The 14,820-nt window shown below is 40.0% G+C and overlaps 1 protein-coding gene across 1 annotated transcript in view; it reads left to right on the top strand.

Annotated features, from left to right (window-relative positions):
* Positions 1-14,820, top strand: part of ctnnd2a (catenin (cadherin-associated protein), delta 2a) — a 547,011-nt gene that overhangs the window by 312,737 nt on the left and 219,454 nt on the right. The window contains exon 9 of the mRNA XM_036558377.1: positions 12,529-12,769. Coding sequence (XP_036414270.1) covers positions 12,529-12,769 — 241 coding nt within the window. The remainder of the gene's footprint in view (positions 1-12,528; positions 12,770-14,820) is intronic.

Raw genomic sequence — 14,820 nt, forward strand, 5'->3', positions numbered from 1 at the left:
CAGAGCAGGTACTATTTGGCTGGTGGATCATTCTCAGCGCTGCAGTAACACTGATGTGGTGGTGGTGTGTTAGTGTATGTTGTGCTGCTACGAGTGAATCAGACACAGCAGTGCTGCTGGAGTTTTAGTAAGTGGAGCTGATAAAATGGACAATGAGAGTAAAAACAAGGAGGTGGTCATAATGTTATGCCTGATCGGTGTGTGTGTGTGTGTGTATGTATATATTATCTTGTATAGCATACATTCAAAAAACATATGGGTTCAATGGGTACAATAAGGTTCTTAGTAGATAACTGGCTAAATTGGCCACCTCCTCCAGTGCAAAGTATTGGTACGCCTTCTGTAATTAGCGCCTCTTTTAATAAATCTGCCCTAAGATTTCTGAATATATCTCTGACAAGACATTAGGTAAGGTAAGGTGAGATTTCCGAAATGGCATTTCCATTTGACGGAGGCTAATAAGCACAAAGCTTGGACATCTGATGATTATATGATATGTTCTACATGGCTGCAATAGATAGAACCATTTTCTTTAGCCTTCAATTGAAAGATGTCCTTAGACAGATCTGATTTCCCAGCAGATAATTGTACGAAAGCAACAGGGATAGAGAAGGCCTTGTTTGTTTATGATAGCATTACACATTCCTGGTACAGCCGAGAGACGCGGCGTCCACTGATTTGTATCTGAAAGGTCAAGTAATTTGAAAGAGCATCCCATTATCAGAGCAAATAGAATATTCAGCTTCAGTCGAGGGCCTCAATGCGACAAGAGATTAGAATTAGAAATGATGCAGAAAGCGTGAGGCAGACCTGGGGGGGGCAGGGTGGGGGGTGGAGTTAGGTCAGACAAAACAGACGATGGAGGACGCTGGCTAATATTTACCTCCATCAAGCATGCATGTGAATCAGTGCTCCCTGTATGCTTTCTGTAGACCCCGTGCAGAAATCTGCATTGATTGTCAGAACAATATGCTCAGCTTTATACGATGCAAAATTCAGACAAACATCATGTCCAAAATGCACTGCTGATGTTTTGTCAAACTTATGATTTCTGATAAGTAATATCTCTGGCTAGAAATGGCATTGATTCAGAATGCAGTGTAGCCACTTACTGCAGGCCACCTAGTGGCCATTCCACCCACAGAATGGAAAACAACTGGGATATTATTAATCAATACAATCAAATAACATATTTGTTCCCCATAACTCTCTTATTAAGGGTAGTGTTGGCTCTCTGTGTCTGTGTGGAGCTGCTAACGAACAGTGCTGGGTGAAAGAGGAGGGTTGAGAACCTCCTGCTGTGAAAAGACAGCCATGCCAAGATAAAGTGGAAAGCACAGATCATGTACTGCCACAATAAAAATGTCACATTAAACACAATAAAAACACTTTCATAAATGTTGACTTGAACAGAAATACAGTTTGCTTCTCATTTTGTAAATTATACACATCTCCATTGGAATGTGTTCCATCAGTGTAATGAAGCCAAAAAAAGGCGTAATTCATCCTCCAAAACAAGTCTAAATTGTATTCTATGGTTACTGTGTAAAAGGGTTAAATTTTGTGATGTTACTGGTTTGAATAAAGGAGATATAAGAGAACAAATCTGATCCTGCTCTGCCAAAAATCTAGCCTGAAATGTCTCATAATTGCTTGTAGTGCAGCATAACATAATGTAATATGACGATAACAGCGGCCACATGTAGCCTATTGTTAACATAAGTAGCAACAAGTGGCTATTCAGCAAAGCACACATTTTGGAGTTGCTATTATGTTGGGTCTGTGGAAATAATTTGCAACAAAGCAGGAGAAAAGTAAAGCAGCAGCGTAGCATGCATGTAAAGGACATGTTTAGTGTGAAAGACTTAATGAAACACTTGCACAAGCAACACTCAGATTTTTTCATATATAGTCCCCAGTCCATATATGGAAGCCAAAAAAAATGGTTTTTAATTAAGTGTTTTTGTGATGTCGCAAAAAACAACAGATTTACATACAAACCCAGTCCAAAAAAAGAAGAAAGCTGGGACAATAGAACAGACAGCAATGATTTGCAGTTTTGGTCTGTGTCCCATTGATGACAGTATAAAGACAAGATATTTAATGTTTCATTAAAGTGACTTTAAACATTTTTTGTATTTATACACTTATTCTAAATTTGATGCCTGTGGCATGTTCCAAAAAAGTTATGACAGAGGTATGTTTTCAACTGTGTTCCATCACCTTTCCGTTTAGCAGCATCCACTAATTGTTTGGGAACTGAGGACACCAATTGTTGTAGCTGTTGTAACGTGCAGGTACACGTCTCGATACCATGACAGACACTGGCTGTTGAACATTGTGTTGGTAACAATTCGGTTGGTCCTTTTTGGCCTAGAGAACACAATGACCATTATTTCAACAAAAAAAACATTGAAAGGTGGACTTGACAGACCACAGCATGTTTGTACTTTGTGTCAGTCTGGATAAGCTTTAGCTCAGAGGCGCTGGCGGTGTTTGTTGATGTATGGCTTCCACTTTGTGTAGTCGAGTCTTGATGTGCGTTTGTAGATGCAGCAATGAACGACAGATTCTCTGAATCTTTTAATAGTATTCTATAATGTAAAATTTCTTGTAGTTGTATGTTGAGAAACGTGGTTCTTAAACTGTTGGACTAAGTGGCAACAGAGTCTGTTTGTCCTCATGATGGAATCACCTGTTACCTATATTTACCTGTGGAAAGTTCCAAAACAGGTTTTATTGATCATTGGGGTATGTTGGAGGCACCAAATTTATAATTAGCATAGACTTATAAAAAATCAATAAAGTTGACTGTAATAAAGCGCTGTATAAAATAGCCCGTCAGAACAGAGGTCATTTACATATATTTATGTTTTTAGCACATACGCCCATACAAACCTCATAAGGGGACCTCAGTGGAAAAATCAAATAGAAGAAAAGCGTACAAAAGTATCAAAGTAGTACTAATATCAGTACTCAAGATTTTAACATAGAAATGGAAAATAAAAAGTGGTGCCATCTATATTTCTGGTCTGGACCAAAGATAAATGTTCAGTTAGTGCAGATCGCACACAGCCATCAGAGAGACAGTAAATCACAGACTCTCTGTAGTTGTTTAAGCAGTACAATCACAGTATACAAAATAGGATCAATCTCATCCTCTACCTGACATCTCCAGCATTTATCTGTAGCCCAGCGGACCGATTAGGGCTGAGAGGAGAAGACACGATTAAGAAAGTAGGGAAGGGAGATTTTACAGTAATTGAAAGTAGCCAGTTATCCGCGAGTGTCCTTCAAGCTGACGACAGCAGAGGCTGGCGGGACTTTCCGAAGGGAGCTCACACCCAGTAAAAAGGCTTAGAATGGGTGCTAATTAAAGAATTACAAGGTCAGAATAAACCCCCTTGTCTGTTATGAGCAGGCTGCACCGTGCCGCATTATCGGCAAGCTAGCATGCTTAAGAGCCTCTGTATGAAATTAATAAGCGGTGTCTGTCGACTTGTCAGCGAGAACGGAGAGAGCGCTAACTAACAGTGTCAGACACACAATGCTGCCTGCGGCCTCATTTACTCAGACAAAGTGCACTTATATTGGAGCAACATGAAAGTCTGTTGTTTCTTAAAGTGAAATTTTTAAAAAATACCTGCATAATTTGATTGTTGGGATGTAAAAAACTCATTTAGATTGCCTTTATGTGAAATGGATCATTTTAGAGAAACGTGACAGTGATAGGAAACAGGGGTTACAGTGTCTACAATGCAAATATTTTATTTATTATCCAAAATGACTAGCAAACCTACAGTGTCTTTTGAGTTTATGTAATGTAGATGATGGTAAAATAGTTACAAATGTGAAAAAAAAATGTTTCATTGGGGACTATATTGCCTTACAAGGCCCTGCATGTAGTCTTCCACCATGAATACATTTAAATAATCATTTTAGGCCAAAACCTGATTCAGTTAAATTCAGCTCTGTTCAATTTAACTTTGTCATTATACCAATACAGGGTCATACCTTATAATGAAACACTGTCAGGCTACTTCTCTAGTGCAGTGATAAAAATAGATAAGAGACAGTAGTACAAAGACAGTAGGTGCATAAACAGTAAATACAGATATGTGCATGAACAGTAACTGTAGGTAAAAAGATAGGTAGAGTTTAAAGTTCAAGCTGTAGGTACTATACTATAATAAATAAACTATAATACATATACAGTCTTGAGTGATTTACAGCTTTGGTGTTTATAGTGTTTTTAATTAGAAGTGTACAGTATACTGAGGCAAACCAGGTCTGGTGTGCAAATTATGTGTTTGTAAACAACATCACAGATGTTATAATCACAGAGTGTACAGTGCAGGTAAATGAGCATTAGCAGCTTAATGGTCAAGTATGCAGCTTACTGCATAAATATTCAGTATAGTGAGTATACAGGTTAGATGTTCAGGTATAGTGAGTTCTAGTTAAAGTGCATGTACATACAGTCCCAGGAGCTAGTGGAGCTTGGTGTGTAGATATGCTGAGTAAACTGGGATGATTAAGGTTTAGATCAGTAACAGTCTGTGGTGTGTGTGATCATGTTCTGGTTGGTGGTGTTGGTGTGACCAGTTTAACAGCTCGCAGATAAAACTGTTCTTGAATCTGGTGTTTCTTGCTCAGATGTTCCGGTACCTCTTTCTGAATGGCAGAGCCTGAAACAGGGAGTAGCTGGGGTTTGTGGGGTCAGAGGAGATGCTGATGGCTTGCCTCTGACACGTCTTGTTGTAGATGTCCTGTATGGGTAGGAAGGCAGCTGCGGTGATGTGCTGGGCAGTTTTCACCACCCTCTGCAGGACCTTATGTTCAGCAGCAGTAGCGCTGCCATACCAGACCGTGATGTAGGTTGTCAGGATGCTCTCCACGGTGGAAGTTGCAGAGGAGCTGTTGTAACAGGTGGACACTCTTCAGCCTTTTTGACAATGTGTGATGTGTTGAGTGACCAGTTGAGATCCTCGGCTGTGTGGACACCAAAGACCTTGAAGTTGATCACCTTTTCCACCATCATCCCCTCGATGCTCAGTGATGTGTACACTCTGCTCCCCCTCCTGAAGTCAACCATCAACCTCTAGGTTTTGCGGTCATAGTGTGTAGAGCATGGGTGAGAGGATGCACTCTTATGTGCATCCTGTGCTGAGTGCGAGGGAGGGGGAGGTGTGGTCACCCATTCTAACAGACTGTGGTCTGCAGGTGGAGAAGTCCATAATGCAGTTGCCCAATGTGTGACTTATTCCAAGAGTGTTTAGTTTGGACACCAGTCTGGACAGGATGATGGTTTTGAATGCAGAGCTGAAGTCAATAAACAGTTTGACTGAAACTGATCTCAAACCTACCATAAAACAATGTCTCAGGCTTCAAGCAGCATATTCAAAGCCAGTTCGTGTAATAACTTTCTGTGAGGGAGTTTTTTTAATCATCTGGTTCTTATCACCAGTAAGTTTCTCTAGAACAGGGCGTTTCACACCAAACCCCTCAGAATGACTTTGTTTACATTACAACTATTTAATTATAGAGAAAGATTGAAAACTTGGTGGAACTCCCCTTAAAACTTTAGAGTCATTAGACTGTGCTGGAAGTTCATGCCAGAGAGGTTTAGTTGAAACTTAAACTGGAGGTTTCCTGTTTGCTGGTTTATTAGGTACCTACACTCACAGGCCTTTCAGGTTTCACATAGATGTACTTTGTAGGTATCCTGTCCACTCAAATTGGGTAGAGAACCATTCTTGGATGTGACTGGTAGTCATGTGTTAGCTTGTGTTGGTTGGTGCACTGGTGGAATGTTTAAACACTGTTTACACTCACTACTTTTATTGGAAACCTACCTTGGTTGTCCACCTTATCAGTGCACACGTAAAACCTTTTTCCATGCAGAGATTGTATTAGTTGTCTTTCCCTTCACCAGTGGTCAGTTTCGGAGCACTGGGCCACTGCTGGCTGGATATTTTTGGTTGGTGGATGCTTTGCAACCCAGCAGTGACTGTCCCTAACATGCTGCTACCATTGTGCCATCACTGCTGTGCTGAGAATGGACCACCACTCAAATAATATCTGATCAGTAGTGGTCTTATGTTGGTCCCTCCTCAATGACAAACAGAGTAGAGTGTGATAAACTGTGCAGCAGCAGATGGGCTACCTATGTGGCGCACCTATATGGTAGGTGTTTCTGGTAAAGTGGTAAATGAATATACAGTTAGGTGTTGTCAGGGATGAGATGGAGACTGGATGCAAATGCACAAAGACTTTAATGACAAAAGGCGAATTCTAAAGCGTATAATTAAAGCCAGCAAACAGTACTGAAACAATGGGCAGAGAGGTGCAATATAACAAGAAACACAGTCCAGGGTGAAAAAAAACAGGAAAGTCAGGGAGAAAAGGTAAATAGATTCAGTCAGTTTAGAAATTCAGCTGGGAAGCGAGAGACTTCACATCCTGGGAAAGCTTAATGAGAGTTTTTAAAGGGGAGAGTGAAATGAACTTCAGGTGTGAAAGGGAATGAGCTGGAGGGTTGGGAGAGCCGGTGATCGGTAGGCCAGCAAAGTCGATTACTGGAGAGTGGGAGGAGGCAGAGCCTGGCATGTGAGAGTTATACAGTTATGCAAAAGTTACAGAACATCCTTCATTTATTTAACTTCCAGTCAAAACAGCCATTAAGTACAGGTTAATTTCAGAAGATAATTTTGATGAGATTAGATATAAGATAATTCGTGGTAAGGATAGAGAGCATCAAAAGAAAATAGATGAAAAAACAGTTTTCAAAAGCGTCCCCAAAATTATTTAAAAATATAGAAAGTAGGATCCCTAACAAGCATGTAAGACCTGGTAGACCACCAAAACTGTCCCCATCAGATAAACAGCAAAAATGTTCTACTCTTGCTTCAGATCTAAAAAAAAAATCAAGGTGTTTCTGTCCATCCTTCCACTGTGGGAAGACAACTCAACACTATGAGTCTGAAAGGGTGTGTACTTGTCAAGGAGCCCTTACTGAGAAAAGAACCCTGAAACGGGCTATCTGAGATGTGGAGTAAGGCTTTATAGACTGATGAGTTTTAACATGAAGAGAAGCAGAAAATGCAGCAAACTTCTGAGACTGAACTCTGGAAATATAGAAAGATAACCCTGTAGATTTCTTTGAAAATTGAAAGCAAGCCTTCTGAAAAGAATGGAAGTTGTAACTAGAATAGTGCATTTCCTGAAGAAAATGCAGAGTGGAAACTTGTTGCTAGGCAGTTGGTAAGGTTTTTCTAGGCAGTTGTTATGACATGAGGGGTGTAAACTGAGTTGTTAGAGGGTTGCCAAGTGCTTGGTAGTTGTTGTTAAACATGAATGGAAGTCTTTGGGAGTAAGAGGGGATGAAAAAACAACACATAGAGGAGTGCGGTTCAGTATGGCTGTGAATTAGAGCTTGGGGATCTGCCCTGAGTGTGTACATGCAATTTCCTGGCTTTCGAGCAAAGAAATAATTGAGCTTGTTTGGGGGCCAAAACGAATGGGACTGTATGGGAGGAACGAGGGATAAGAAAATGACGCATAGAGGAGTGCGGGTCAGTATGGCTGTGCAGTAAAGTTTGCGGACCTGCCCTGAGTGAGCACATGCAGTTTGGTGGCTGTCGGGCAAAGAAATAATTGGGCTTATGTGGGGGCAGAAATGAATAGGAGTTTATGGGACAAACGAGGGATGAGAAAAAATAGACAAACAGATGAGTGCAGGTCAGAACAACATTGAATTCGTGCTCGGTGGCCTGCCCTAAGATTGTGTATGCAAAACGGTGTCTTTCGGTCGAGCAGAAGTACAGTAGATGGACATGCAGTTTTTCACCCCATTAATTCCTATGGGAAAAAAAATCGTAATTTAACGAAGATTGTACGGAAACCGTTCGTCATATCAAAAAGCTGTATACAAGCACACCATTTCCAATCAGACCGAACATTCTGGAATTGGAACTGTGTCGATATATCGGAAACTGCAGGACGATTTAACAGACAAAAATTTGACAGAAAAAGAAGAAGAAGATAAATCGGATAACAGTCGTGTTGTACAATGCTTTGCAATGTGCAATCACTAGTTAAGACAAAGAGTGGACACACTGCTTTTGTTGTTCTGTTGTATTTAGTTGTGCAGTCTTCTGAGTAATTTTCTATTGAATATATGTTTTTGTTTTTTCTATTGATGCTGAAAATGTAATAAAACTTGTATTTAATGTCCGTTTTGACTGGAAATTAAACAAATGAAGGGTGGTCTCTGACTTACGCACAGTACTATACTTACAATAAATTGGCAGAAAAGTAAAAGTGCAGTGTGTAGTGGTTTAGCAGATCTTCATATAGGTCAGGGCACACCATCAATTTATAGTAATGACATAAAATGTATGTTTGGATGGTTATGGCATAGAGATCAGATCGTCACTGCATGTGCATTAACTGATATCCAGCAGCAGGTAAAGTTAGCATACAGGATTATATGCAGCATGATATGCTTATCTGTGTATGAGTACTGTTGTGTCGAGAACCATGCTCGTACGTCTTCCCAAGGTTAGGTCATGCTGTGTTGACTTCATCAGATAAGATAATGGTCTCTGAAGGTGACAGAAAGTCCAGTCTCTTGCAAAGTAGTCACAGAGACAACACTGTAGTAATCCTAAGGGGTGTAGTGGGGCTTCACACAAACAGTTGTAGACTTCGGAATGAGGCGGGATTTTTATTAGGCTGATTAGGCAGGTAAAAACCCATTAAGCAGAGGCAGATTCATATTTGAACTGTCATCTGAAATGTTATGTGATTATCCGAGGAGCATTTCACTGATACATCAGTTTATTATTCACCAGTGATATTCATATTTTGTTAATAGTTTTCAAATTGTGTTAATTCACTTTTATTCGCTCTAATTTGCTTGCATATCTAATTTTCTTAAAGTGTAAGCGTCAACACAATCAGTGACGGGCCTGTCAGAATTGCAAGCCTTGAACATCCTTCCTCTTTTATATTTGCATTGTAAATGTGTTAGCTAATTGTTATTACCCCATTTGGCATCATATTTTACAGGTGGAATTCATTTTTGTGTGTCACACATATTAATGCACTACCTCAGCTAAAATCAGCTACGTGCTCTAAAGACATTCATGAATCAAGACTTCAAAGTGCTAAAAGTACACTCTCTGCAATCTTTAATTTATGCCATCTGAATAGTTGAGCTCTCTAGGGCTGTTAATATACAGTCGTATGCAAAAGTTCACCCCTGATCAAATTACATGTTTTGTTGATTTTTTAACTGAAAATAAGTGAACATGTCCTGTGCTAAATTTAACATAATGGGAAAAAATAAAACATAAAATGTGGCCTGTGCAAATTTGTGACAGATTTTATATTTTATATTTTATTTCTTTCTGATTTGTGAAACGAAAATAGAAATTGTGCACTAAAATAAAAAAAGCCATGTTTTATTTATTTCATTTATTTTCACAGCCAACAAAACATGTCATTTGAATAGAAAAAATGTTTGCATCCAACTCTCCACAGCTACACTCTAGCCCAATTAGCATTAGCCTAGACTGGGCATTTGTGGCCTTATACAAGCTGAAAATGTATGGATGGTCTGCTGGATATCTTCTGTCCCCTTACTCCATTCTGCACTCTTAAAAAATGCAGGTGCTCTTTTTAAATTTTTACTTAATTTTCATCCCCAATTTAGTCATCTTCACTTTCGCCTGCTACCTCAGATTTTCCCTATTGCACAGTGCTACCAAGCTGGGAGGGTGACGGCTAGCACATGCTCCCTCTTTGTCACATGAAGCGCCACCACATCTTTTCAAACTGCTGCTAATGCAACGTCATCAAACAGCTCAGCACGCTTGGAGGGGATCATTAACTGCCAGTTCTATTTTGCCAGCTAATAGACGCCCACGTTGACTAGCGGCGTGCATCATGCCTGCCCAGAGAGAGCGAGGATAATTATGCTGCCCTGGGCTTCCAGCTGTCGATGGCTGCGTCACCAGCAGTCACACCGACGCTAGGACCAACACTGGGATTTCAGGGTCAAAAAGGGTGTTTTGGAGCAATTATATAGAAAAAACACTTTTGGTTCCCTAAAGAACCTTCAGTAGATGATTCTTACGTTTTGTATAACTAATAAGATGTGTAAGTGTGAAGATCTCTTTTTTAAAGTTTAAGAAACTTCCACATAATGTAAAGTGTTCTTCTTAGAACTGTGCATCCAAGCCAAGAACTGTTTAGGATTCTTTATTTTAAAGAGTATCTGGCCTACATTGGACAGTGCCTACAGGAGACTTGTAGATAAATCAACAAGCAGCAAACTAACAAAGGGGAAAGCTCCAGTTTTCCTGAAGAGCCTCCTCTGTAACAAGAAACCATAAGATGTACTAACGAGAGCAAGTTGGAACCATTGGCTGTATGTCTGAAATAAATAATGTATACAGTCACTTGGTGGAACATACATTCTGATGAAGCTTACTTTATCAACTCATTTTGCAATAATGACATGCTCTGCTTTTTAAAGGAAAGAAATCTTTCTTTAAGGTCAGATTTCAGCAAACAAAAGGCAAATGCGATAAATCATGATTAATCCTTATCATTTTCTTTTTTTCAGGCTACTTTTGGCAATAATAATGTTGCTATGTGGAAATGATGTTTGAATCCAGTATATTCAATGCATCACTTTATTCAGTGCAGCCACTCTGCAGGGTGTGTTGTGGTGAAGACAGCAGCTTCCTCCTATCGATCGCTTCAGCATTCAGATTTATGGGCTCTAGCACTGTGGCTGTCTGCGCGGGCCAGACAATGACTGCCCCATTACCATAACAGGGAAATGAATACTGTCCAATATCTCAGGCCTCCATGGTTTTCTTTGAAAGGCGTCAAACCCTCATGGGAATCATTCTCATTTCAGACGTAGGTCTATAAGGAGTTTGTCTTGTACAGGACCTAAAGTTGCAGAGGGATGATCTATGATAGTATCTGTGTGAGTTTACTCCTTAGATTGTTGGGTCATCCATATTCAATTGGCCTGCCTTCAGATATTAGCACTAATTTATCACTGATAACGGCAACACTGAGAACATAAATAAGATGGAATGAAACTACAGCTACACTAAACTTAGCTACACTAAAATCTAAAAATAGTGCTGTTTTGTGCTCCTGCTGGCAGTTACTGATGAGTTAGCAGTAAGCTGAATTAATGTCACACATGACTGTGACTAGGCAGAGTCATCTCCTTTCATTTTGGCCCATTTACTGAAGTTCTTCGCTTTGTCATATTCTATTTTTAGGCTGTTTTGTTTTTTTCTATGCCTTTTTTGAGAAAATAAATATTCAGAACTCCTCTTGAATAGCTTTGGTAATGATTATTGTTACAGCTAAACCTAATTTGCATGTACGGTACCAGTCAAAAGTTTAGAAAAACGTATAGATCCCCACCCCATTCCCCACCTGGCCTTGATGACATTATTGCCATTCTCTCAAAAAGCTTCATAAAGACCCCCTGAGATGCTTTTCTTAAAATATATCTTGGATATAAACTCATACATGGGCATTGTCATTATTTATATTTGTATTCTAAAAATTTATAGACTGAAGTCTTTAGGTCTTTCAGCTGAGGATAATCACAACTTAGCAAATTCTTTTCTCTCCCAGGTGAGGATGAAGTCACCAAGCACTGTTACATGACCAGTAGAATGGAAACTGTAACTTGAACTAGAGTGGTATGTTATGTGGCTTTTGTTAAAATTATTACTTTATAAAGAGTTCACTAAGGTGACATGGGCTAGATAGCAAGCTGGCACTGACATTATTAGCATTTATGCTAGCCTCCACAAAATGAGTGGTAACATTTTATAACAGGTCGCCATAAAGAGCAACTTAATCATTATCTAACAGTTTGTTAATGATAATAAGTGTGTAATTGTTACTTGTGCATTAAGAAGTGCTACCATTTGTTCTGTGCTCATATTTTCGCACACAAACGGGTAAATTTAAGATTTTTACACATGATTTTGTGTTTATATATATATATATATATATATATATATATATATATATATATAGATATATATATATGTATATGTATGTGTGTGTGTGTGTGTGTGTGTGTGTGTGTGTGTGTATTTGACCAAAAAGACAATTGAATTGTCCAGTTATTCAGTTATTATGACAGTTTTCAAGCAGGTGAAAAATTAACTAGAACTGTATTCCTGTTGGTTCCTTTTCGGGTCAGTTTTTGAATGTGCAGTGGGGGGAAAAACACTCTGGTTATAATAGCCTTGTTATGCCAAAATTCTGTCCTTGCATAACCGTTGATCTGTTCTGACTTTGCCCTGCCTCCCTCTTACCCCTCTGTCCTTCGCTTTCATTCTCCTCGCTCCATCATTGTCTGTCTATTTTGTTCTCATTCATTGTCTTGCCATTGCATCCTCTGCTTAGAACTAGTCAACCAGTTCTGTGAGCAGGTCCTGAATTTTTTGCTTTGTCCCTACTCTCCTGCCGTAGCCCCGTCCTCCCCCGGTGTTGACTCCGTACCCTTGCAGCGAACAGGAAGTCAGAATGCCACTGGGACGTACCCGCGGGGCGGCTACACGTCCGGCCCAGCCGCCAACTACGCTGACCCCTACCGGACCCTGCAGTACTGCTCTTCCGTGGAGTCTCCCTACAGCAAGTCCGGCCCTGCCCTGCCTCCAGAGGGCAACCTGGCCCGTTCTCCCTCCATTGACAGCATCCAGAAGGACCCCAGGTGAGTCTGCAGTTACAGTTGCTTTTCCGCTGTAGGAGTCTCAGCCACAGAAACTCCACCCCCACGCTTATGAGGTACACTGAAGCGGCCACATCTGTCAGAATCTTGTCAATTACGTTGACAGTGACTGGATATCTGCCATGGGTACTCATTTCTGTGCACTGGTTGTTTTCAGTCCAGTAGGAAATGGAATGCTAGCTAATAACTAGTTGTAAGCAGTTGCCTTGTCTGTCGTAACAGCACTGAGCTTTTTGGGGAATTGAAAAAAGTTACTTTTCCCAGCATTCTGCCTTTAAAACGTCTTTAAAGTAGTTATAAAGTACATGAGTTCTGATTGTTCTGTTTTTGATTTAACTCCATTTTGACAACATGCTAAAACAATCTGGTCGGTCAGTTCTCTTGCCAGTGAAATGGTCACTTGCTTCCAAAGTATGTGATTTTTGTCAATGTTGAGCAACAAAACCTTCGCTCTCTAGCCACAAATGTTACATGTGAGATTGTAGGGCCAAACGGTTACCACAGCAGCACTGTGTGAATGGTTACTATTCCCATCTTATGTTGCTGCTAAATCAGAACGAGAAAGTACTTAAGAAAACTAGTTACAACAGGAAGCGATGCAGTGGGCCGTTTATAAGATGAAAAGAAAATGGGTGTCCCAACAACTGTGCAGGACCTGGTGGACCACCAAAACTGTGCCCATCAGATAAACATTATTTAAAGCTTTCATCTTTGAGAGAGAGGAGAAAATCAAGATCTGCTTTTGCTACAGATCTGAAAATATCTACAGGTGTTTCTGTCCATCCTTCCGCTGTGAGAAGACAACTCAGTGACATGGGTCTGAAAGGATGTGTCGCTGTCAAGAAGCTGTAACTGAGAAAAGGAAATAATCAAAAAGAAAAAAATTTGCAATAGAACACTGAAACAGGAGGAAGGTTCCCTGGACTGGTGAGTCTAAATTTGCATTTGGTATCATGAGAAACAAAAAATGACAACCAACTTCTAAGACTGAACTTTAGAGATGTTTTCTCCAAAAAAACTGAATAAAGGCAAATGTTCTAGTGGAAATGCCACTAGAATGATTACTCTCCATGGTCAGACCCATTTGACCCTACATTAAAAAAGGGGCTCAAGGCATCATTCGCTCTGTACTTCCCTGCTGGCCTGTGCTGTTGTTGAAGACTAACTGTGCACATATTGATCTCTTCTCAGCAGGATGTGGCATGGCCTAGATGGTCAAAGTGGCTTTTGAGGATGCGTCCCAGTTGTGTACCTGTGGTTGGTTGTTGATGGTGGAGGGGACGTCCTGTCAGATTGCTCGTCTTTCGGTTTTGTTGTGAGATGTCAATAGCGCAGTCTATGTTCTGTAAGCTTGAGAGTGTTTTCTGTATCTTTTGTGCTGGACCATAAACAAACTACAGCCATTTTGAACTGTAGACATGTGGTGAAAATCACTGGGTCCTACCAGAGTTCCAGGAACATAGATTTTTTTCATGTTTTGATGAAGAGTGCCGTGTCTGCTTAATCTTTATGCAATGTAGTTGCTGATCTATAAGCAATTTCATGTGTGATTACCATGGAGGGAGGGGGATTGCAATCTTTCTCAATATTTCTCTTTCTAGATCAATATTAGTGAGAAAACTGGCTCTGTGTTAATTATCCATCTGTCTCGCTACAGCAGTGAACTTGTGCGGACATGACGATGCAGAAAAACTAGAGATTGGTTTTGAGGGCAAAGATAAAAGCAGCTGCCTCTTTGATTTTTTTTCCCCAAAAGTTTTTTACATGACTGAACTTAGATCAGGATAAGTAAACAGCACTCGCTTAGAAAAGGGGTTCTTGTACATGTTTGGATGCCAGAAACTTAGAAATAAACATCTGAAATCTATATGTTCAACTTGATAGGTTAGATTTACAAAGGGATATTTAAAGAGCTCATATGCTACATTGTTCTCATAGTCCGCTCATGAAGTTGGTGTAGTTTTATGTCATAGTTCATTTTTTCATGATCATTTGTTTTGGTTACTGTGCCTTTAAGACTGATATATGTAAAT

Source organism: Colossoma macropomum, unplaced genomic scaffold, assembly GCF_904425465.1.
Source record: "Colossoma macropomum unplaced genomic scaffold, Colossoma_macropomum, whole genome shotgun sequence".
NCBI classification, from domain to species: Eukaryota; Metazoa; Chordata; class Actinopteri; order Characiformes; family Serrasalmidae; genus Colossoma; species Colossoma macropomum.